We start from the raw sequence: 26,135 nt of genomic DNA on the forward strand, positions 1-26,135 counted from the left end.
CTTGATGATATCTAGGTCAAGTTTGAAACTGGGTCACATGCCATCAAAAACTAGGTCAGTAGGTCTAAAAATAGAAACACTTTGTGACCTCTCTAGAGGCCATATATTTCACAAGATCTTCATGAAAATTGGTCAGAATGTTCACCTTGATGATATCTAGGTCAAGTTCGAAACTGGGTCACATGCCGTCAAAAACTAGGTCAGTAGGTCAAATAATAGAAAAACCTTGTGACCTCTCTAGAGGCCATATATTTCATGAGATATTCATGAAAATTGGTCAGAATGTTCACCTTGATGATATCTAGGTACAAGTTTGAAAGTGGGTCACGTGCCATCAAAAACTAGGTCAGTAGGTCAAATAATAGAAAAACCTTGTGACCTCTCTAGAGGCTATATTTTTCATGGGATCTGTATGAAAGTTGGTCTGAATGTTCATCTTGATGATATCTAGGTCAAGTTCGAAACTGGGTCACATGCCATCAAAAACTAGATCAGTAGGTCTAAAAATAGAAAAACCTTGTGACCTCTCTAGAGGCCATATATTGCACTAGAGCTTCATGAAAATTGGTCAGAATGTTCACCTTGATGATATCTAGGTCAAGTTTGAAACTGGGTCACGTGCCATCAAAAACTAGGTCAGTAGGTCTAAAAATAGAAAAACCTTGTGACCTCTCTAGAGGCCATATATTTCACAAGATCTTCATGAAAATTGGTCAGAACATTCACCTTGATGATATCTAGGTCAAGTTCGAAACTGGGTCACATGCCATCAAAAACTAGGTCAGTAGGTCAAATAATAGCAAAACCTTGTGACCTCTCTAGAGGCCATATATTTCATGAGATATTCATGAAAATTGGTCAGAATGTTCACCTTGATGATATCTAGGTACAATTTTCGAAAGTGGGTCACATGCCATCAAAAACTAGGTCAGTAGGTCAAATAATAGAAAAACCTTGTGACCTCTCTAGAGGCTATATTTTTCATGGGATCTGTATGAAAGTTGGTCTGAATGTTCATCTTGATGATATCTAGGTCAAGTTCGAAACAGGGTCACGTGCCATCAAAAACTAGGTCAGTAGATCAAATAATAGAAAAACCTTGTGACCTCTCTAAAGGCCATATTTTTCATGGGATCTGTATGAAAGTTGGTCTGAATGTTCATCTTGATGATATCTAGGTCAAGTTCGAAACAGGGTCATGTGCGGTCAAAAACTAGGTCAGTAGGTCTAAAAATAGAAAAACCTTGTGACATCTCTAGAGGCCATATTTATGAATGGATCTTCATGAAAAGTGGTCATAATGTTCATCTTGATGATATCTAGGTCAAGTTCGAAAGTGGGTCACGTGCCTTCAAAAAGTAGGTTAGTAGGTCAAATAATGAAAAAACGTTGTGATCTCTCTAGAGGCCGTATTTTTCATGGGATCTGTATGAAAGTTGGTCTGAATGTTTATCAACTGGGTCATGTGGGAAGAGGTGAGCGATTCAGGACCATCATGGTCCTCTTGTTTTGTGATGTCAGGTTGTGAAAATTAATATAAAGAAATAGTCTGGCATCATGCACAATGTTGAATTTCTCAGTACAATATGGATTTCGTTCTCTGCCAGTTTGTATCTACCTGTGAAATGCAAGCCATATCTTTACAGAATTTATGCGAATATTTAATAAAAATTGTTACTTTTCCTGATTTTACTAGGTTTTTCAAAAGTCAAGATTGTATTTTCAGCTCGATAACAAGTTGGATTAATATATTGTAACCACACTTGGCTGTAAGGTAGTTTATTAGGATTGCCAGTGTTGTCAGTCCATCTAAATTTAAGGAAAAATATCCACATTTTATTTGAAGTTTACAAAGACATTTGAAGTTCAACCCAGCCAGACAGGATTTAAAGGAATTTGTTTTCTACTAGGCCACAGAAAACCATCGATGAAATTTAAGAAATGCATGCTCTTGCAACTGGAACGTTTTGAGGGTTATTAATTGATGTATATTTAATTAAAGACTTTAATGGTTGCATTGACATTGAATAACCTTGGTTTATTTGAATTTATGTGTCGTTTTTCTTGGAATTAAGTTCATTGCATATTGGAGACACTTCATCCCCCATATCCAGCCACTCGATTAGCTTATAACATAATTTTTATATGCTTTGTCTGTTCCTGTATCTTGTATATTTTTATTTTTTATTTACAGGGGTGGCAGACCCATCACCATGTGGGAAGGGAAGATATAATCCCTATAGAGGGAAATTGAATTGTTCCCCCTGCGTGCCTGGAACTTACTGTCCTGGACTAACAACTGGTTGGCCGGGACATTGCCCCCGTGGTTACAAGTGTCCAAGTTATGGTACGTATCTAAGTGCTTGTCTTTAAGATATATTATTAGCGGCTCAGTCATAAATGAACTGACTGTCATATTTTTATCTATAACTTTAATTTTGGTTATTATAGTATTAAAGAGTCTGTAAATGCTTCTTTAACTTTGAAAGATACCAAACTAGAATAGAAGTATCTTGTCACCCAAAGCTGGCATCCACATACAAAATTTTACATCTGGACATAGGAGTTCTTATCACTCAACATGTAAAATTGTCATTATGATAGCACTCCGTCTTGTGAAATCATATTGAATGTAACTTCAATAGTGAGAAAAGTATCAATACACGAGTTACCATGACATTTTCTTTGTATGATTTCATCTAAATTTTGAAAGGATCTATTCAAGTCCAGCTGTGTATAATCATGTATGGCTTTTTTCTAGTTGAAGAAAATAGTGCCCTTTAAAACTAATCATAGATAGACGATGCTTATGTTTCAGAGAACTCTGTTTTTCCATAAATAAGCCTTACAATTTTCACAATACACATGCAGAAGTGTATAAACCATACATAAAGGTTCAGATATTACCATGTAGAATATGTCTGACCAACATTTGTTTCAATTCAGTCATCATTTTTCCTTTCAGTTTCACATTTTAACAGTTTTTATCTTACTTAAAACGTTGAGACCATCTGTAACTTCACTTTTGAACTTTCCTTCAAATATCTTGAAAGTTACCATATAATGGGTTATTTTTACTGCTGTAAAAGTTTACGGCTTTGGGGTAAAAACACATGATTTTATTTTATAGGATTTTAAAATTTACAAAATCACAAGATTTACCAGTTTACTTGACTTTATGTGGCAATTTTATACGAGGCCAATATTTACAAATCTGATTTGGTCGTAAAAAATAGTAAAAATTACAACAGGTAAAAAATACCCATTACAGTATGTGAATTATGTCGCCATTTGGACTATTTTGACTTATCGGGAGGTCACACGCTGTCACATACCATCTTTATCATGAAAATTCTGTTTTGTTAAAACTTGAATAACAGTCAGTAGTAGTTACATAATTATTACTCATGACAGTATTGTTACGGTATGTGACAATTGTTTTTGCCCTGTCCATCCATTCTTCTGTCTGTCCGTCACACTTCATTTTTGATCAATAACTGTAGAACCAATCGACCTAGAACCTTCAAACTTCATATTATCGCAGGGCTTATGCAGTAGACGACCCCTATTGCTTTTGGGGTCACTCCATCAAAGGTCAAGGTCACCATTTCCGATCAATAACTTGAGAACCACTTGACCCAGAATCTTGAAACTTCATAGAGTGATTGGTCTTGCGAGTAGATGACCCCTATTATTTTTTGGGTCACTCCATCAAAGGTCAAGGTCACAGGGGCCTGAACATGGAAAACCATTTCCGATAACTTGAGTATCACTCAATCCAGAATGTTGAATTTTAATAAATGATTGATCATGCAGAGTAGATGACCCCTATTGATTTTGGGGTTACTCTTATAAAGGTCAAGGTCACAGTGGCCTGAACATGGAAAACCATTTCCAATCAATAACTTGAGAACCACTTGACCCAGAATGTTGAAACTTCATAGGATGATTGTTCTTGCGAGTAGATGATCCCTATTGTTTTTGGGGTCACTCCATCAAAGGTCAAGGTCACAGTGGCCTGAACATGGATAACCATTTCCGATCAATAACTTGAGTACCACTCAATCCAGAATGATGAAACTTCATAGGATGATTGATCATGCAGAGTAGATGACCCCTATTGATTTTGGGGTTACTCTTATAAAGGTCAAGATCACAGTGGCCTGAACATGGGAAACCATTTCCAATCAATAACTTGAGAACCACTTGACCCAGAACGTTGAAACTTCATAGGATGATTGGTCTTGCGAGTAGATGACCCCTGTTGTTTTTTGGGTCACTCCATCAAAGGTGAAGGTCACAGTGGCCTGAACATGGATAACCATTTCCAATCAATAACTTGAGAACCACTCAATCCAGAATGTTGAAACTTCATAGGATGATTGGTCATGCAGGGTAGATGGTCATGATTTTGGGTCACTCTGATAAAGGTCAAATTCACAATGGCCTGAACATGGAAAACCATTTCCGATCAGTACCGTATGTCCGTCACACTTCATTTCAGATCAATATCTGGAGAACCATTTGACTTAGAACCTTCAAACTTCATAGGGTAGCAGGGCGTATGGAGTAGACAACCCCTGTTGTTTTTGGGGTCACCCTATCAAAGGTCAAAGTCACAGGGGCCTGAACATGGAAAACCATTTCCTATCAATAACTTTAGATCCACTTGACCCAGAATATTGAAACTTCATAGGATGATTGGTCATGCAGAGTAGATGATCCCTATTGATTTTGGGGTCACTCTAATAAAGGCCAAGGTCACAGTGGCCTGAACATGGAAAACCATTTCCAATCAATAACTTGAGAACCTCTTGACCCAGAATGTGGAAACTTCATAGAATGATTGAACATGCACAGTAAATGACCCCTATTGATTTTGGGGTCACTATAAAAGGTCACGGTCACAGGGGCATGAACATGGAAAACTGTTTTTGGTCAGTTACTTGAGAACCACTTCACCCAGAATGTTGAAACTTCATAAGGTGATTGGACATGCAGAGTAGATGACCCATATTGATTTCGAGGTCACTCTATAAAGGACAAGGTTGCAGTGAACAGAACAAGTAAATCCATTTTCAGTCAGTAACTTGAGAACCACTTGACCAAGAATGTTGAAACTTCATAGGGTGATAAGACTTACAAGAGTAGATGACCCCTATTATTTTTGGGTCCCTCTATTAAGTGTCAAGGTCACAGTGGACAGAACATGGAAATCCTTTTCCAGTCAATAACTAGAGCCTTAAAGTTTCATGGGATGATAGAACTTACAGAGCAGGTGGGGTTACTCTATCAAAGGTCAAGGTCACAGGGGGGGCTGAAAACTCTTTTCAATCAATAAGTTGAGAACCACTTGACCCAGAATGTTGAATCTACTACTAGGATGATTGGACATGCAGAGTAGATGGCCCCTACTGATTTTGGGGTCACTTGTTCAAAGGTTAAAGTCACAGGGGCCTGAAAATGGAGAACCGTTTTTTAATTCATAACTTGAGAACCACTAGGCCCAGAATGTTGAAACCTATTGGGATGATTGGACATGCCATGTAAATGATCCCAACTGCAGCCAGCCATCAGTGTCTCTTTGACTTTTGCGCCTGTTCCCTGTTGACTTCTTGCCTATATGACTATGAATTGGCGGAGACATGCACTTTTTTACAAAAGCATCTTCTAGTTAATTTTTGTATTCCAATTTCTATACACCCGAAGGAACGTATTATGTTATACCCCTGGTGTACTTCTGTCTGTTAGCAATTTTGTGTCCGCTCTGTAACTCTTCAACCCCTTGAAGGATTTCAATGAAACTTGACAGAAATGTTCACCACATCAAGACAACATGCAGAGCGCATGAATTTGATGGCTCGCCTCAAGGTCAAGGTCACACTTAGGTCATATGAGTTTGTTTCATGTCTGCTCTGTACCTCTTGAACTGCTTGAAGGATTTCAAAGAAATTCAACACAAATGTTCAACTCATCGAGACAACATGCAGAATGCATGTTTTGGATGGCTCGCTTCAAGGTCACACGTAGGGGTCAAAAGTCATATGACTTTGACTTTGTTCACTCACTATAATTTTTCTATTGAATTACTTCCCTTTTTGTATTTTTACTCCCCCCCCCCCCCACCCACCCCACCCCCCTCAACAACAAAGTTATAAGGGGGTGTACTGGTTTCAGGTTGTTTGTCTGTCTGTCCATAGACAGAATCTTGTGCGCACCAACTCCCCTCATTCCCTTGACACAAGTTAATGAACTTCACAAAAGTGATCAGTAACAACGGTAGTTGTGCATGATGCATGTTAGGTTCTTTCAGAAAAAAATTCTGCAGAGTTCTGGGACTTTATTTTTTGTTACTATTCTATATACATAGACACAACATTGTGCACACCATCTCTCCTCATCCTCTTGACACAATTTAATGAAACTCCACACAAGTGATCAGTAACAACACTAGTTGTGCATGGTGCATGCTTGGTTCTTTCAGAAAAAAAAAAATTTGCAGAGTTACGGGACTTTGTTTTTTGTTAACATACTATGTGCATACAGTCTGCATATGCAATCTTGTGCGCGCCTAATCTTCCAAACCCATGCACACAATTTAAAGTTACTTCACACAAGTGATCAATACCAACCCTAGTTGTGCATGTTACATTCTTTTAGATAAATATTCTGAAGAGTTTTGGACTTTGTTTTTTGTTAACATACTATGTGCATACAGTCTGCATATGCAATCTTGTGCACGCCTAATCTTCCAAACCCATGCACACAATTTAAAGTTACTTCACACAAGTGATCAATACCAACCCTAGTTGTGCATGTTACATTCTTTTAGATAAATATTCTGTAGAGTTTTGGACTTTGTTTCTTGTTAACATACTATGTACAATCAGTCTGCATATGCAATCTTGTGCGCACCTAATCTTCCGAAACCCTTGCACACGAGCTAATGAAACTTCACACAAGTGATCAGTACCAACTCTAGTTGTGCATGGTACATGTTACGTTCTTTAGATAAATATTCTGTAGAGTTATGGGACTTTGTTTTTTTGTTACTATACTATATGTTGCTTTAATATTGAAGTACTTATGTAAATTTGGTATTGTCTACCAATTGGTGTCACCCTTACAGAAGAAAAAGGCCTGCCGCATACTCTTGCTGTGTACATACAGCGTATTTGACGCGTACATGATGTGTACTGAAATCAAGGGCTGTAAATAGTACGCAGGATATACACCGCACATACACCGATAGTACGTTTGTAGTACACTTTTGACATGCAAATGAGCTCTGTCGCGTACTACTTGCTGCGTACATGCTGTGGACTACATAGTACACAGGATGTACACTGGAGGAATCTGTTACGCGGGAAGTACACCAGAGAAATAGTACGCAGCATGTACGCAGCACATACACTTTTCACATGCAAATGAGCCTGTGGTGTACTACCCCTGCGGCGTACATGCTGTGTACTCCTGTGGGGTACATGCTGTGTTAACATTATGAGCATTAAAGCCTTTATAAAACATGATAGAATTGTGTTTTGCTTAAGAGTATTCAAATAACAGTGAGAGCTATTAATTCTTCTCATTCGGGCGCTGTTGAGGCATTATCTTGGTAATTATTTCATGTATTACAAAATGTAATGCAACGAAGTTCAAATAAGGCTTTTTAATTATTCAAGTTAGAAAGCTCCAGGATTAATTCAAAATGAAAAAGAATATATTTTTACATTGCATGCAAGGTGCAGCTCAGAAATCACTTAGATGTAAGCTTCACAAATGAACATTGCAAATAGTTTGGCAAATTTTCATTGTTCAGAATAATCTGAACTATTCTATGCTATTAAGATAAAAGTTACTCGGAAATCAAGTTCTTGCTTCCAAAAAAAAAATGTACAAATCCTTCCTGCATGAAGTGTACTTCAGACTTTTACCTAAAAAAATTCTAAGTATAAACACCAAAAGAAAATGAACAAGTCCCTCCTGCGTATATGAAGTGTACTTCAGACTTTAACTTACAAAAAAACTAAGTATAAATGCCAAAAGAAACTGTACAAGTCCTTCCCGCATAAATGAAGTGTACTGCACAAATTTCAAAGTATCTGCGGTGTACATGCAGTGTACTATTTTCTTGTACAAGTCCCTCCTGCGTACATGCAGTGTACTCCTTAAATTTTCAGAGTCTGTGCTGCATACTTGAAGTGTACTAGTGACCTCCTGCGTACATGCTGTATACTCTTCGAAATAGTATGCGGCATGTATGCCACAGAGGCTTGCTTCTGTAAGGGCACTGCTGCTTAAACATAATAGACCACTATGCGTATCTAACACGACTATTTAGAATTACAAGTTTATAATAAAGTTCACACTGTAACATGCCATTGGTATTTGGTATCAAATGCTATTTCAATATGCACTGGTATTTTCCAGTAAAAGGTATCGATACTGATTGGTATCAATGGTAGATTAAGCTAATTAGAGATCTATTAGTATTTATGATCACTGGATATACACCAATAGCTTGACTTCCGGTATAAACACAAAGTCTAAGATATTTTACACTGTAACTCACGTTTGGTATTTATACCAAATGGTATATACCAGATGGTATATACCAGTATTGGTATTTATAAACACTGAATACCAGTCCAAGGATATTATAATCTAAGTAATCTTATGAAGTTTGATATAGATATGTATGAGTATGTACGGTAAAGAACACGGGTATTGGTATATAATACCAGTTGGTATGCGATAATGCAGGAGATGGAGACAAGGAAAACCAATTCCACACTTTATTTATTTTAAGAATATTACCTCTTCTTTGCTCATGATGGTAAATACCGGATTTGGTATTATGAACTAGAACAGCTTGGGACCTTTTAAAATTGTTCCTCTTAACCGAGGTTCCTTATATCCATATAGCGAGCTAGTTCCTTGTAACAGATGTTTGTATAACGAACACAGTTTGTATTTCGAACACTATTTGATTGACGTTTGATAAGGGCTACGAGTTCACACTCGGGGCCGACCTTGAATCTTTATGTGAGAAAGTTGCATTTCTAGTCCCGGTCCTTTCCTGGAGGGATGATAAGATAAACTGCCTGCATGCCAAAATGTTCGTCAGTAAGAATGACCATAATTTATGTTTATTTTTTTGTTGGTTATTTCTATCTTCTTTTTAGAGAGCACTACATGATGACTATGAGATATGTTGCAGTTACTCCCCTTACCTTGCTTGACTGCATGTTATGTGAATAAACATCAATGTTAAAATAAAACAAATGTGAAATTTTTTATTACAAAAATGTTTAATTAGACTACATTTAAAAGTAGGGTGTTTATGACATACAGTGTATTACAACTAGACAATGGCGCCATATTGAGCTATTTATTTGAACTGTCAAAACTTGTTCCGGGCTTTTAATTATTCTGTTCACACCTATAAGATTAACATGAAAGCCAGAAACATGTTTTGACAGTTCAAATAAATAGTACAATACATACAGATTAAAGTGTAAATTATACCTATACTTTTGCCATGGTTCATTTTAGCACCTGCTACTAATAAACTTTGATAATGTGGCAGTTGACCTCAATACAATCGACTCTGTTTATTTTCCAATACAGGTAAATCCAACAATTGCTTTACAATAGATCTGTGACAGATTATCTTTGAACACCCCTGGACTTATTGGACTCAACTGCCACATTATCAAAGCTTATTAGTATAATTTTTATAATTGGAAATTTGGTAAACTGGACTGTTTGCAATTGTTAATCACGTGTAATTAGCAGTTTTATTTAATGATTTTCTGACATATTTCATAAGCTGTTAAGTACAACTAGATGATGACCCTTAGTGATTTCATGGTCCCTTGAGCTACTGACCTACTTTCTTTCTTTTTTTGCTCACCTGAGCTCAAAGGTGAGCTTTTGTGATCACTCTATGTCCGTCGTCCATCGTCGTCAACAACTTGACTGTTAACACTCTAGAGGTCACAATTTTGAGCCAATCTAATGAAACTTGGTCAAAATGTTACCCTCAATAAAATCTTGGACGAGTTTGATATTGGGTCATCTGGGGTCAAAAACTAGGTCACCAGGTCAAATCAAAAGAAAAGCTTGTTAACACTCTAGAGGTCACAATTTTCGTCCAATCTTAATGAAACTTGGTCAGAATGTTGCCCTTAATAAAATCTTGGACGAGTTTGATATTGGGTTATCTGGGATCAAAAAATTAGGTCACCAGGTCAAATCAAAGGAAAAGCTTGTTAACACTCTTGAGGTCACATTTTTAGCCCAATCTTAATGAAACTTGGTCAGAATGTAACCCTTAATAAAATCTTGGACGAATTTGACATTGGGTCATCTGGGGTCAAAAACTAGGTCACCAGGTCAAATCAAAGAAAAAGCTTGTTAACACTTTAGAGGTCACAATTTGGGCCCAATCTTAATGAAACTTGGTCAGAATATTACCCTCAATAAAGTCTTGGACGAGTTTGATTTTGGGTCGTCTTGGGTCAATAACTAGGTCAAATTAAAGGAAAAGCTTGTTAACACTGTAGAGGCCACATTTATGACTGTATCTTCATGAAACTTGGTCAGAATGCAATGGTAATCCTGATGATCTCAAGGTCCAGTTTGAATCTGGGTCATGTCAAGTCAAAACCTAGGTCACCAGGTCAAATTAATGGAAAAGCTAGTTTACACTGTAGAGGCCTCATTTATGACCATATCTTAATGAAACTTGGTCAGAATATTATTGTTGAGGCTCTATAGGTCAAGTTCAAATCTGGGTCAGGTTTGGTCAAAAACTTGGTCACTAGGTCAAATCAAAGGAAAAGCTTGTTAACATTCTAGAGGCCACATTTATGACTATATCTTCATGAAACTTAGTCAGAATGTTAATCATGATGATCTTTAGGTCAAGTTTGAACCTGGTTCATGTTGGGTCAAAAACTGGGTCACCGGGTCAAATCAAAGGAAAAGCTTGTTAACACTGTAGAGGCCACATTTATGACTGTATCTTCATGAAACCTGGTCAGAATGATAATCTTGATAATCTCAAGGTCCAGGCTGAATCTGGGTTATGTAGGATCAAAAATTAGGTCACCAGGTCAAATCAAAGGAAAAGCTAGTTTACACTGTAGAGGCTACATTTATGACCATATCTAAATGAAACTTGGTCAGAATGTTAATCTTGATGATCTATAGATCATGTTCAAATGTGGGTCAGGTGGGGTCGAAAACTAGGTCACCATGTCAAATCAAAGGAAAAGCTTGTTAACACTATAGAGGCCACATTTATGACTGTATCTTCATGAAACTTGGTCAGAATGTTGATGATCTCAAGGTCCAGTTTGAATCTGGGTCATGTCAAGTCAAAAACTAGGTCACCAGGTCAAATCAAAGGAAAAGCTAGTTTACATTTTAGGGGCCACATTTATGACCATATCTTAATGAAACTTGGTCAGAATGTAAATCTTGATGATCTTTAGATCAATAGGTCAGGTGAGTGATACAGGGCCTTCATGTCCCTCTTGTTTAAGATATTGCCATAAAATTTGGACCACTTGTACAGTTTTAAACACATATCACAAAACTAACTTTCAGTGCATGACCTTGATTTTGACCTACTGATCTACTTTATTCTTTTTAAAGTACAGCAATGAAATTTGGCGACTTTATACAGTTTTGCACAACATTTTTTGTGCATATTTGTACATTTCTTCCAGTACAATATACAAATGCAATGTATCATATTTTCAATACACCTGTGCCTCTGGCAGCTGTTGGGGGGTATTCATCGCCATAAGTGATAGGTCTTGTTTTTGTCTGTATATGCTTTCTATTGTTGCAGGGACTGTAACTCCTACACCGTGTGCACAGGGAACGTATCAACCTTCTGGACGTCAGAGTTACTGTCGGAATTGCACTAGTGGATATTATTGTCCAACGACAGCTCTTCGGTATCAAGAGATTTGTCCCAGTGGTTCGAAGTGTCCTGATTCAGGTAAGTATTAATATTTTCTAAGCCATACTTTTTTGCAGTGACAAGCCTCGTTTAAACACATGAATTAAAAAAGGATATACTTTTCTATCACTATAGATTACTATTCTGACCCTACTCATTGGGGTATAAATGTTTTGTGAGGTAGGCATCTATCAGCTTCTGCTTTGTCTGAAAGGATGCATCTCGGAGCACCTTTTTCAACAAAAATAGCTTAAAACCCCACCATGTAAGATCTCATTTTGTTGGTATTACTTAAAGGCTAACCATAAGGTATAACATGCTTATAATGTAGGGATAACGCATTTTTTTTCGTGTTACAACATCTGCAGAATCCCGAGGGATTGGTTGGTACCGGAGCCCGTTAAACATGCGCTAACGCTATTCTAGCATAAAATGCATAAAAACTGATAAATGGATACAATGTCTCACAACGTCATTAATTTTTCATGAAATGCGCGGGAATGTCGGAGTTGTTTTTTACGTTGACGTCATTTCGTTTTGAATTATTCGTTTTGGGGCTGAATGACGTTTACGCTTTGCCACAGAACGCGCATATATAAAAAGGTGTTATAACAGCACGTGAGCGCGAGAATCTCTCTGTTAACACAGGTTTTCTCTCCTGTTAAAACACCCCCGAAAAGTGACAAGAACAGCAGTTTTATGCTAGAATTATTAAAAGTGAATGAAGTATTGCCATGCAATACAAAGTCCCCTACTGGAAGGCAACTAATTTTCTCTACTGCAGTATAACAATGATCTGATATCTGTCAATGATGTATAAACAATATTTTACTACATATTTACAATATATTATGACACCAAGTTTGGATTAGAATTTGCATATATATAATTCTACAGTTGTTGATTGCTTATAACATAAATAAATATAAAAAAGTAATTAATATCAATTTTGATAACATTTTATTTTGAAATTGTTGGAAACACTGGCTTTCGCAGAAGTGGTGGTTCACACACCGTGGCGATGGAGGATTCGTCGCAGAAGTGGTGGAGAAATATGGCCGACTGACTACATTTATGCTGTCATTGGTAAGTTTTCTAATGAGTTTTTCATGTTTCACTGAAAACAATCAGTGAGACAGGAGCTCACATGTGTACTCTTCCAGCCACAAACACTTGCTCAGTGCAATTCTTTGTCATTAATGTAAACACTTCTGTACAGTTTGACAAGTGACTGCTGTGTTTGTAGAATTTCCATCAAAAATGGTAAAATCTTGTACAAAACGACCCCTGAGCACATTTGCACCAAATCGTAAGTACGGCACTGTCAAGCAACAACTATTTCTTCATAATCGGTGAATTTTCATTACAGGCATATGAAGTAATCGACCAAAAATGATTCCAATGCAGTGTGCAGTGGGTACAATTGCAACACATTACGGTGTATCTTGTTTCTTTAATGTTCGGTATGGACATTTTCCCATGAAATCACTTTGACATTAGCAATAGAAACTGAATGTTTAGTAATAATATACTATTGATTTGCACTTCTGTTCTGTTGAATACATACACGAAAAGCTTTATTTTGAACCATTATTGTGTTGCTAAATCTATTGCCAAATAATAACGCCATGTTCTTTTGTACCAAATACACCTCAATTATGATTATTCGTAATTATGAACGCATGAAGGTTTTCTTCATTTTCCTTTCCCTTATTATATACAAAATATCAACTGACAATATCGATTGTTTGATTAAATGCTGACCACATGCGACTTTTACATCATATAACAGACCAACTTATCTAATGTACAAATTGACAGGGTTTCCGCTGGCCCTAATTTGTTTTGGCTACAAATTATCGAAGTCGGTGATGCATTCGGGTAGGGGTGGGGGAGTATTCTTCAACACACTGCAACCATTTGTCATTTTTATAGTATTTTTGTGCCCCCCCCCCCGCCACCCATGAGTGGTGGGGGGCATATAGATTTGGTCTTGTCCGTGCATCCGTCCGTCCGAAGTTCGTGACGCGCCTTGCTCAAAAAGTGTTTGATATAAATTGATGAAACCTTGCATGAGTCTTTATCATGATATGAACTTGCGCACCTCCTATTTTTCGTCTGGCGCCGCCCCCTATTTTTAGAGTTATGGCCCCTGAAATAGTAAAAAATGCACATTTTCACCTTGTGACACGCCTAGCTCAAAAAGTATTTGATTTAGATTCATGAAACCTTGCATGGTTTTTAATCATGATATGAACTTGTGCACCTTCTATTTTTCATTTTGGTCTGCCCTCTATTTTTAGAGTTATGGCCCCTGAAATAGGCAAAAATGCCCATTTTCACATTGTGACGTGCCTAGTTCAAAAATTATTTCATATAAATTGATTAAATTTTTGTACGAGTCTTTATCATGATATGAACTTGTGCACCTCCTATTTTTTGTCTGGCTCTGCCCCCTATTTTCAGAGTTCTGGTCCCTGAAATAGTCAAAAACGACCATTTTCACCATGTGAGGTGCCTAGCTCAAAAAGTATTTCATATAAATTTATTAAACCTTGTATGAGTTTTTGTCATGATATGAACCTGCGCACCTCCTATTTTTTGTCTGGCCCCGCCCCCTATTTTCAGAGTTATGGCCCTTAAAGTAGTAAAAAATGCACATTTTCACCTTTTGACGCACCTAGCTCCAAAAGTATTTAGTATAAATGGTTGAAAACTTGCATAAGTCTTTATCATGATATAAACTTGCACACCTCTTATTTTTTGGCCAGCTCCACCCCCTATTTTTAAAGTTATGGCCCCTGAAATTGTAAAAAACTGCACATTTTCACCTAATTATGTGCCTAGCTCTAAAAGTATTTAATGTAAATTCATGAAACCTTGCTAGAGTCTTTATCATGATGTGACCTTTCACACTTGGCATTCTTCTTGAGAATCTTTGCACTTATTACAGAGTTATGGCCCCAGAAATAGCCAAAATAGTGGATTTTTGTGCCCCCCCATGAGTGGTGGGGGCATATAGATTTGGTCTTGTCCGTGCATCCGATGTAGATTCATGAAACCTTGCACGAGTCTTAATCATGATATGAACTTGTGCACCTCTTATTTTTCTTTGGGTCCGCCCCCTATTTTTAGAGTTATGGCCCCTGAAATAGTCAAAAATGTACATTTTCACCTTGTGACGCACCTAGCTCAAAAAGTATTTAATATAAATGGTTGAAAACTTGCATAAGTCTTTATCATGATATAAACTTGCACACCTCTAATTTTTTGGCTGGCTCCACCCCCTTTTTAGCTCACCTGTCACATAGTGACAAGGTGAGCTTTTGTGATCACCCTTCATCCGTCGTCCGTCGTCAGTCCGCCCGTCCGTCCGTCCATGCGTCAACAATTTCTTGTCTGCACGATAGTGGTTTCATTTATGATTTTATTTTAACCAAACTTGCACACAACTTGTATCACCATAAGATCTCGGTTCCTTTCTTGAACTGGCCAGATCCCATTATGGGTTCCAGAGTTACTGCCCCTGAAAGGGCCAACATTAGCTATTTTGACCTTGTCTGCACAATAGCAGCTTTATTTATGATTTGATTTTTACCAAACTGGCACACAACTTGTATCACCATAAGATCTTGGTTCCTTTCTTGAACTGGCCAGATTCCTTTATGCGTTCCAGAGTTATGGCCCCTTAAAGGGCCAAAATTAGCTATTTTGACCTTGTCTGCACAATAGCAGCTTCATTTATGATTTGAATTTAATCAAACTTGCACAAAACTTGTGTCACCATAAGATCTCGGTTCCTTTCTTGAACCGGCCAGATCCTTTAATGGGTTCCAGAGTTATGGCCCCTGAAAGGGCCAAAATTAGCTATTTTGACCTTGTTTGCACAATATCAGCTTCATTTATGATTTGATTTTAACCAAACTTGCACACAACTTGTATCACCACAAGATCTTGGTTCCTTTCTTGAACTGGCCAGATTCCATCATGGGTTCCAGAGTTATGGCCCCTTAAAGGTCCAAAATTGGCTATTTTGGCTTTTGCAGCCATATAGAGACTTCATTTATGGTTTTATTTGACACAAACTTCCAAAATATCTTCAACAACAATAAATCTTGGATTCCATGACAAATCAGATCCAATCGTAGGTTCCAGAGTTATTTTATATCTGATTACCTCCCCTGATTGTAATCAAAATGGATTTATATCAGTAAGTACTTATAGGACTTATTTGAAATTTCATTATTGTCATTAGTTGGACTGAGCCAATCAGGGTAGATAACTATGGACTGATTTTATGTCAGATTACCTCCCTTTATTTCAAATTAAAATGGGTATATCTCCGTAACTAATGAAGATACTGATCTGAAATTTCATTTATGTCAACAGATTTATTTGGCAGATCCTTCTTTTGTTCACTTACAATTTTTTTTTTTAATTACTTCCCTTTTACGTTACTATAAATAGCTTATTTTTAGTAACTTTTTTATTATTGGCCGTAATTTTTAGTAACTTTTTTATTATTGGCCGTAGGGAAAAACCGAGACCACTTTTCTGTGGTACAACATGGATGGTACCTCCAATTTTTAGGTGTATTTTGACAGACATATCTGTACCTTGTAAGAATTTTTTTTTTTCTTTTTGGTTAAATTTCTTCCCTTTGTTGTTCCTGTCCTTAGGACTTAGATATTTTTTCTGAGGACCTTCTTGTCCTCAAGTGCAATGATAACAGGTGAGCGATATAGGGCCATCATGGCCCTCTTGTTTAAAGTTATGGCCCCTGAAATAGTAAAAAGATGCACTTTTTCACCTAATTATGTGCCTAACTCAAAAAGTATTAGATGTAAATTCAGGAAACCTTGATGGAGTTTTTATCATGATGTGACCTTGCACACTTGGCATTCTTCTTGAGAATCTTAGCTCTTATTACAGAGTTATGGCCCTTGAAATAGCCAAAATAGAGGATTTTTTGTTTGTGATGCTCATAGCTCAAAAAGTATAGGGCCTAGAATAATGAATCCTTTGCATAAAATGTTTGTTGAGGCTATACCCCCATTAAATTTGCAAAAAATTTGAATTATTGCCCCCTATTTTGACAATGTACCAGGGGGGGGCCCACCCCCCTTTTGCCCCCTTCCCAACCCTTTTCATTTTTGTTTTTTATGCCCCTACCCTAAAAAATATATGGCCAAGAATATGGCATAAAATGTTTTTTGGGCTAAACCCCTTAACACTGCAAACATTCCCCCCTTACTTGTACAAATATCCCAAATTGGGGGCACACCCTGTGTCCTACAGACACATTCTAGTTCATCATTTTTATGCCCCCGAAGGGAGGCATATAGTTTTTGAACTGTCTGTCAGTCTGCCCGTTTTTCCCCGAAATTTTTCGGTCCGCCCCCATAATTTGGCACGGGGAAAGGGATTTTCAAATAACTTGGCAAAATGTGACCACAGTAAAACAACGTGACCGCGCAAAAACCCGGGCCCTACTAAAAGGAAAGGGGGTCCCCCTTTAGATGTTAAAGGGTAGTGCATTAAGGGGCTTTCCGGTCCTATTTTTGCCCAACGAGGATAAAATTTTCAAATAATTTGGCTGAAGGGTTACCACATAAAAAGACAATTCGCGCGCAAGACCCGGGGTCCGTAGTTTAAAAGGTCAAGGTCACACTTAGACGAAAAAGGTATGGGCTTTGAGGGGGCTTGCCCGGTCAAATCTTTGTCATCAAAGGATGGATTTTAAAATTTAACTTGGCATAAATGTTTACCACAGTAAGACGCCCATTCCCGAAAGACCCAGCCCCGTACCCAAAGGTAAAGGGGTCACATTTAGACGTTAAAGGATAGGCTTGATGGGCGTGTCCGGTCCAAATTTTTTGGTCATCGATGGAGGGATTTTAAAAAACCTTGGCATGAATGTGTACCACAGAAAGAAAAACGTTCGTGCGCAAGCCCCAGGTTAAAACTCAAAGGGTAAAGGGTTTAAACATTTAAAACGTTAAAGGACAGGCTTTGATGGGCGTGCCCGGGGTCCATATCTTTGAAATCAAGACGGTTTTTCCCAAATAACTTGGCATGAATGTTACCACATAAACGACGTGTAACACCCCAAACCCAGCCCTACTCAAAGGTCAAGGAAACACTAAGGGAAAAAGGTTTTTTTTTCAATAGTGCTTTGGGATGGGCTTTTCCGGCCCATATCTTTGTAAACATGCATGGTTTTTAAAAAATAACTATGCTTAAAAGTGGGGACACAGAAAGGGGACGACGTGTCGCGCGAAAAGACCTAGCCCGTAGGCCCAAAGGTCCAAAACTCTAACATCGGTCAAACCCCATTCATTAAAAAGTGCCATGGGGGGCATTTGTCATCCTAGGGAAACAGCTTTTTTTAAAACCATATTTAGGGATTTTCCCACCCGTAATTTCTCTTTAGTTGTTAAATAAAAAACGGAAATGAGTTGTTTCTTTGTCCCCCTTTTGGCACTAAAAACCCACGGACCCAAGTCTCTTATGTTTTTTTTGGTTGTACATTTTTAAAGAAAAGAATAATTTTCGCCCTTTTTATTTTGTTGATCATTTTTTTTCTGCTTGCTGTTGTTAGTTTTTTTTGTACTCTGTTTTTTACTTTTAAATTTTTAAAAAATTTAAATTTCCCTTTGGAATAAACAAGTTTAAACCCTTTACTGAAATAAGGCCATGAATGTGGCCTTGGGGTTAAAAAAGCTTTTCCTTTGATTTGACCGGTGACCTATTTTTTTGGACCCCAAACAGCAAAAGGTTTGAACTTGACCTAGAAAATTATTAATAAAACTTTCCCAAAGCAATTTTTGTATGAAATCAAAGCATAAATGAAATTTCATAGGGCTAAAAGGGGCCAGAATAGAAAATTTGCCTTTTTCCCGGGGTAGTACCTTTTTAACATATGAGGTTTCTAGCGGGTTTTCAAAGGGAAACTGAGATCAAAAGTGATTTAATTTTGTGTTAAGTGGGGTTTTAAAGTCGAAATTTAATGTAAACTTCAAAGGGTTTTTCAAAAGGGAAAAACTTTTTGGCTTTTTCAGGGTTTAAAATCAAATTGCAAATTTTTGTCTCTGTCGTGTACTTATCTCATCTTGTCACTAGGGAAAAAAATCTAAATTTTTTTGGGGACATTTTTGAGATCCGTGGTAAACGTCTGAAAATAAAAGATATTGTAGAAGAAGGGGAAAAATCCCAATTTTTAAAAAGTCTTAACTCTATAACGCAGCTGCTAAATGCTTTTTTTAAGGGTTTTCTACGTATTATTTTCTTTGGAACGTACAAAAGTCAAGTTGGTATACCCTCCGATGCAGAAGCCCGCTTTAAAAATTTCAGTCAATTTTGGGCCATTTTGATTTTTTCAATGTAAAAAGGGATTTCATTGGCCCTAACCCAATCAAAACCCCGGGGAAAAGGGGCTGTATAGTTAATTTTTCACCCCCTTTTTAAACGAACTTAAAAGAAACAAGAACACCGTAAGCGTTTAAAAATTGAAACCCACTGCACACTGCGTTGGAATCTTTTTTGGGTTAAATTTATTTTGTATGCCTGCAATGAAAATTCACTGTTACAAAAAATATTTGTTGCTTGACATTGTTATACTTAGGGTTTTAAAATGCAAACGTGCTAAAGGGGTCTTTTTGTACAAAAATTTTACCATTTTTGAGGGAAATTTTCAACAAAATGACAGTCTCTCGTAAAACCCAGTACAGAAGTGTTTACATTAATGACAAAAATTGCACTGAAAAATTTTTGTGGCGGGAAAAAATACCATGGAGCTCCTGTCTCACGGGTTTTTTTTAAATTGAAACGTAAAAAAACCCTTTTAGAAAATTTCCCAAATAACAGCATAAATGTATTCACCACCTATTTCTCCACCGCTTCGCGACAAATTCGAAACCCGGGGCTTTTTGTCCATACACTTTTTTCCTTTAAAACAAAAACCCTCCTAGGATTTCCTTGGATGTTTTTTTTTAAAAAAATTGTTAAAAAAAAATGAATTCAAATGGAAACCAAAAGGGAAAAAATTTTAAAATCTTTTTGTTAAAAAACCACAGGTAAAGGGGGCTTTTATAATTGGGAATGAAAGAAACACCTAGTGCCTCTACCAAGGTTTTTAAAATTTAAATCCCCAGGGCCAAATTGGCCCTGCCGGGGGGTCAATGTTTTGGGAAACCCTTTCCCGGGAGGGGTTTCGTTACCGCTCCGTAGCGAAAAAGTATTATGTAAAAAATCCCCGGGTTACATTTTTTATTGCCATATTAAAATATTTTTAAAAAACCAAACCCAGCCCTTTTAATCTAAATACACAAAAAATCAACTTTTGGCAACGGGGGCCCGGGGCAAAATAAAAACCTTTAAACACATTTCACACACAGACAGGGCAAATTCCCGGTTTTTTCCGCCTTTCCGATGAAGACGCGGACAAATCAAACGCTGGTCCAAGAGGGAAAAAAGGGCCCTTCTCGCCTCGAAAACTTTTGGTAGGGATGAAAAATTAAAAATTTGGGGAAAGGGAAAACGATTTTGCTGCTACATTTGCGGGAGAAAGATATATGAAAATAAAAAAAAAGGGGGATCCCCCAAAAGGGTACACCCAACCCCCGACATACAACAAAAAATGGGCCCTTGACAACTTCTTCGGCCCAAATTAACACGAAAATGGAAAACAAAAAATTCCGCTCATACAAGCAAAAAAACGAATCACTCAATGAATTTGTGACTGAATTGGAACTCTGCCCTAAAAACGGGGATTTGCAGACACAGATTCAAAAAAACCCTACCCAAGTAAAAAAAAAACCCCGGGTAAGTCTAAAAATTTTAAAAGGCTTAGGTTTTTGGAAAACCCCAGAAAAAAAACATTATCCGACATCCTTCTTTAAGGTAAAAAGCGGGGAGCTTTCTGATGCCGCAAATTTGATGGAAAAAGATCAAGAAAAAGAAGTTAACAGACCAGTACCCCTAATAACTAAAATAAAAACACGGGGCGCGTTTCTTGGAGGATGACCTAGAGGTCGAGGCCAGTACCCACAACTTCTTTTGGCGCAGACAGAAGAACTTTGAAATGTAAAATTTTTGGGGGGGTAACTTCCCCCCAAAAAAAGCTGAGGACAGACCTGCCATTTTTTCCCAAAAAACCATTTTTAAAAATTTTCACAAACAAAAAAAACTATAAAACAATAGAACAATTTTCATGCTTTCAAGGCTTTATACAGAAGCCCATCCCAAGCTTTGAAATTTTTGAAAATAAACAGTTCCGATGAAAGAATACGCATATCAAAATAAAAAGGATGAAAGACCCCCAAAGTCAAAAATTAATTTAAATGAAAGGGACATAAAAGTGTTAAAAACCCACGGGTGAAACCGTTAACAAACTCGAACGTTTTTATAAAAGGGTTAGGAAGCCCAAAGCTATCAACCAAAAAATCCCCAAAACCTTCCCCCTTTAAGGAGTTTAAAGCCATTACTTTTTGCTCGGGCAGGGTAAAATAACTGCGAAAAAAACAAAAATTAAAAAATTTAGAAAAATTTCCCAATGTAGGGAAAGGAATCGGGAACTTTTAATCGATATGACCCTTCCATTGAGCAAAAATTTAATAGAGATTATCCCAGACTGGAAAAAACAGAAGACAATTTTGGTGAAAAATTTTCCCGGGAATTTTATCAAGGGCAAGGCAAATTAAAAGATAGAAAAAGTAAAATTACACATCAACAAAAAAAATAAAACCAGTATTCCCAAAGAAATCGCGGGCCCCCTTTTTCCTCTCAAATTAAGTAAAAAAGGAAAACTTGAAAACAAAATAGACCAAAAACATCATTAAAAAAATTACCCAAATAAAACCCAAACCCCCCCCCGGGGATATCCCCAAAATTGTTACCCCCCCAAGAAGAACCCAGCCGAAATACGGTTAAGTGGGGAAATATGGGAGGCCAAAAAGGGCCCAATCGAAAGAGAAAACACCTTTTGCCAAAAATTTAAATAAAAATTCAAATGATCTAAAGGGATCGAAAATTTTCAGAAAACCGATCTCTGGTCTGGAATGACACCAGCAAATCTTACACCCGGGAACCCCAGATATATAACTACCTTCAATGGGCATAAAGGGTTATATAGGTACAAAAGGCTAAATTTTGGCAAATCCCCGGCTGAAAAAATTTTTTTCAGGAAAAAATAAACGGGTAAAACAAAAAAAACATTGCGGGGGAAAAAAATTTTTTATATATTAAAATTTCGAATAGAAAAAACACAAGAAGAGCATGCCCAAAGCGTTTTAAAGAAGTTTTTAAAAAGTTTTTTAAGAAAAACCCGGTCTCACCTTGAATAACAAAAATTGAATTCAACAAAAAGCTCCATACCTTTCAAATTGTGGAAATTCAGGGGAAAGGGAATTTCCCCCCAATCCAAGAAGAAAAATTTTTTTAATTTTAACATGAAAGGGAAACCCACCTAAACAGTACCCGAACTTAAAAGGGTTTTCTGGGAAATGACAAGCTACGCTAAAGGATTAAAAAAAGGATTATGCACATTACAAAACCCAAAAAAAGGGGCTTTTAAAACAAAGAAAAAATTCATGTGGGAAGGAGAAAAAAAACCAAAAAACCACGCATTAAAGTGCAAAAAAATAAAATTTTTTCTAGTGACACAGTCATGTTTTTTATTTTGACGCGCATAAAAACAAAAAAACCATAAGGGACGCAATTCCCTTTTTCCCTTTCGGGCACCCTAATGAAAGGAAAAGAAAGTTGTCGCATACGGGGATTCGGGCCTATCTCCCACAGAAAGAAAACCTAGGTTTTGTCGGGGCATGTGAACACTTCAGTTTTTAACTTCAAGGAGCATACTTAAACATTTGGGTAACAGATCATAAGCCACTAAAAAACAATAGGCAAAAGAAACAACCCCCCTCTTAGAATTAAAAGGTGGGGCCCTTACGACTTAAACCCATAAAAAATAAAAAAAAATTGGGTCTACAAACATGGAAAAGAAAAACCCCAATTACAATTCACGCCACCCAAAAAACAAAAACGCATCATCTAATTTTGCAGAAGAAATGTGTTTTTTCACCCGCCAACACATCGTTTTGGAAATCAATGACACTTGACGAGTTAAAGCGGTTACGAGAAATGATAAAATTTTTACTCAAAGAAATTTGGGAATATACAAGAAGGGAAAAGTTTGGTTTTTGAAATAAAAATCCTAACGATAAGGGCATAAGCATTGAAGATTTAACTCAGTTGAAAAACTTAAAGGGAAAAACCCCAAACTTTCCCCAAAACAGTATCTTGTTACGAAATGCCCAAAATTGTTTTTCCCTGAAATGTCTATAAAAAAAAAGCTAAAATTTTAATTGGGCAGGGAAATTCCTCAAGGGACAAAAAGACAAAACCCTTCATGGGGCCCGAAGGTCGGGTTTTCCGAGAATGAATAAATACATTAAAAACCAGAAATTAAAAGGGAAATTCCCTTACCTTGAAAAGCAAACACAAACAAAAAGGAAATTTTTTGAACCGTTTTAAAAATGTCGGAACTACCGTAAAACCCATGGACGAACTTAAGCCCCCGATTTTTTGGGCCCTTTTACCTACGGGCGAGTACCTCTTAGCCCGTGACAGATGAATATTCACCTATCACTTTGGGTTAAATTTTTTCCGCCCCTGTTTCAAAAAACAATTTATTCCAATATTTGATAAATTTTGTCAAAATTTGGGTCCCAAAAAAAAACAGTAAAAACAGACAATAGAATTTCCTTTTTAACAATTTTTTCAGACAGTTTGCTAGCTATTTGTGGCTTTGAGCACGGAAAATTACCCCAAAGATCCCCTAAGCCAACCCCAAAACCCAGAATCTTTAAAGTAAACCACTGATAAATGTATTAAATCAAGTCCTTCGAACAAAAAAACGGAAACAAGAAATTTTCCCTTTTTTCTAAGAAAATACAGAGCAAACACCACACACTCCACGGGATTTACTCCATTTAATTGTTTTTTCAAACGAAAACCCAAAATACACAACTGCCAAAAAACCAGCTCAAAAATCTGAGAAGTCAGTCAGGAAATGGGGGTGTCAGAAAAAAATAACGGTTTCCGAAAATCTACAAGAAAAAATTACAGTGACCGCAAAAACAATGCGATTGAATGAGATTTGATGGGGATAAAAAGGTGCGGGTTGAGAATGAAAAAAGCCCAAAATTAACATTAAAATATCTCTCAGACCCAAAAAAAATTATCGAACAAGGAAAAAGGAAACATATTGTCCAATAAAAGTGTTCCTAAAGGAGATGAAAAATCAGAAATAACTTTTGACAAAGGGAGTTGCCCTCCCTTAGATTAATACAAAACATTGAAAAAAAGGAATGTTTCTGTTTTTTAAATTTGTTTATATTTTTTCCCCCTTTTCAACCGTATTTTTACATCTTTTTTTTTCATTTTTAATAGTTTGTTTTTTTAATCATACTCAACCCAATTTTTGAACTATCCCGAATAAAAATGTAAAATTTTTTTTTAAACCTTTTGACCAAACAAGACAATCTAAAAACTGGATGCGGGAAAACATTCCTTTAAACTTTTAATACTTTTTTTTGCATTTTAATTTTGCTTTATTCATGATATCACAATCTTTAATATTTTAGTTTTTTCATTTTCAAAAAAATTAGGGAGGAATTTTTGTATTCTTCCGGCCCGGTTTTCGGAAACCGCTCCGTACCCGAAAATGTTTTTTGAATGAATCCCCGGGTGTACTTTTTTTATTGACCATATTAAAATATTTTACAAAAAACCCAGGCAGTTCCTTTTAAACCCTAAAAAACAAAAAAATTACAACAACAGGGTTAAACATAGCCCTTAAAATGGGAAAAATTTTGAAAATTTTCTTGACAAAACCCAAGGCAAGAGCCTCAGTATATGGCATGACATCACCCTATATCCTCTAAAAGTTTTTTTAAAATTATGCCCCCTGTGGTGAAAAGAGGCCCCGTCCCGGGGGCCCCCAAGTTTTACAAGACTTAAAAGGGGGAAAAAAACAAAAAACACTTCTTGTCTGAAACCAAAAGACCGGGGCCTTTGAACTTTTTTGTTTTTGGGTATGTAAAATCCCTCCCAAAATTTTTCCCAAAAAAATTCCCCTAGGGTAAAAGGGGCCCCCCATCACGGGGGCCCAAATTTTTTACATAGATTTTAAAAAGGAAAAAAAACAAAAACCTAGGCCTTTAAATTTTTGGTGGTAGCATTGCCTTATGGTTCTCAAACCAAAAATTTTTAAAAAATTATGCCCCGGGGTAAAAAGAGGCCCCACCTCTGGGGCCCAAATTTTTACATAGCCCAAATGGGAAAAAGTTTAAAAAATTTTCTTGTCAAAAACCGGAAAGGCCTGGGCTTTTGTTTTTTGGGGTATTTTTGCATTACCTAGTTATTTTTTCCCAAATTGTTAAAAATTTCCCTCGGGGGTAAAAAGAAAACCCGCCCGGGGGGGTCCCAATTTTAAAATGGGAACTTACATAGGAAAAAAATTTTTAAAAATCTTCTTGATTTTAAAATTTCCCAAGACCTACATTTCAATTTTCGAAAGTAACTTTCCCCTAGTGGCTCTCTAAAAAATTTTTGTTCAAATTATCCCCCTTTGGGGTTAAAAGAGCCTGCCTTTTAGGGTCACATATTTTTAAATATGAGTTAAAAAGGGAAAAAATATTTAAAAATTATCTGATCAAATTTCCCAACTGTTTAATTAAATTACGGGTTTTCCCCCAAATTTAATTGGGGGTCATTTGCCCTGAAAACCTTTGACCTATTTTTCTTTTTTTTTAAGAACAGCCCGGGAAATTTGGATGACATTAAAAGTTTTTCAAAACCGAATTTTTAAAAATGATTTTCAGTGACCCCTTAAAAAGGGCTTACAGACCTACTTTTTTTGTTTTTTTTAAAATACAGCTTTGAAGTTTTCAAGCCAATTTTTTTAAAAAGACTTTTAGTGTCCTTTAAGTGACCCCAAAGACGTACTTTCTGTTTTCAAAACTCCCCCAAAAGGAATTTTGGGCCACCTGGATTTTTTTTTTACAGATTTCCCGAATAATCTTCATAACTTTAAAACCTTTTACCCACTCTTCTAATTTTTTTTTTTTTTTAAAACTTTAGCTAAGAAATTTGG

At 36.7% G+C, this 26,135-nt stretch overlaps 1 protein-coding gene across 1 annotated transcript in view; it reads left to right on the forward strand.

Moving 5' to 3' along the window:
- LOC123556528 (uncharacterized) overlaps positions 1–26,135 on the forward strand; it is a 179,490-nt gene that overhangs the window by 42,130 nt on the left and 111,225 nt on the right. The window contains exons 13-14 of the mRNA XM_053544443.1: positions 2,195–2,347; positions 11,864–12,016. Of these exons, the coding sequence (XP_053400418.1) occupies positions 2,195–2,347; positions 11,864–12,016 (306 nt within the window). The remainder of the gene's footprint in view (positions 1–2,194; positions 2,348–11,863; positions 12,017–26,135) is intronic.

This window comes from Mercenaria mercenaria, chromosome 5, assembly GCF_021730395.1.
Source record: "Mercenaria mercenaria strain notata chromosome 5, MADL_Memer_1, whole genome shotgun sequence".
NCBI classification, from domain to species: domain Eukaryota; kingdom Metazoa; phylum Mollusca; class Bivalvia; order Venerida; family Veneridae; genus Mercenaria; species Mercenaria mercenaria.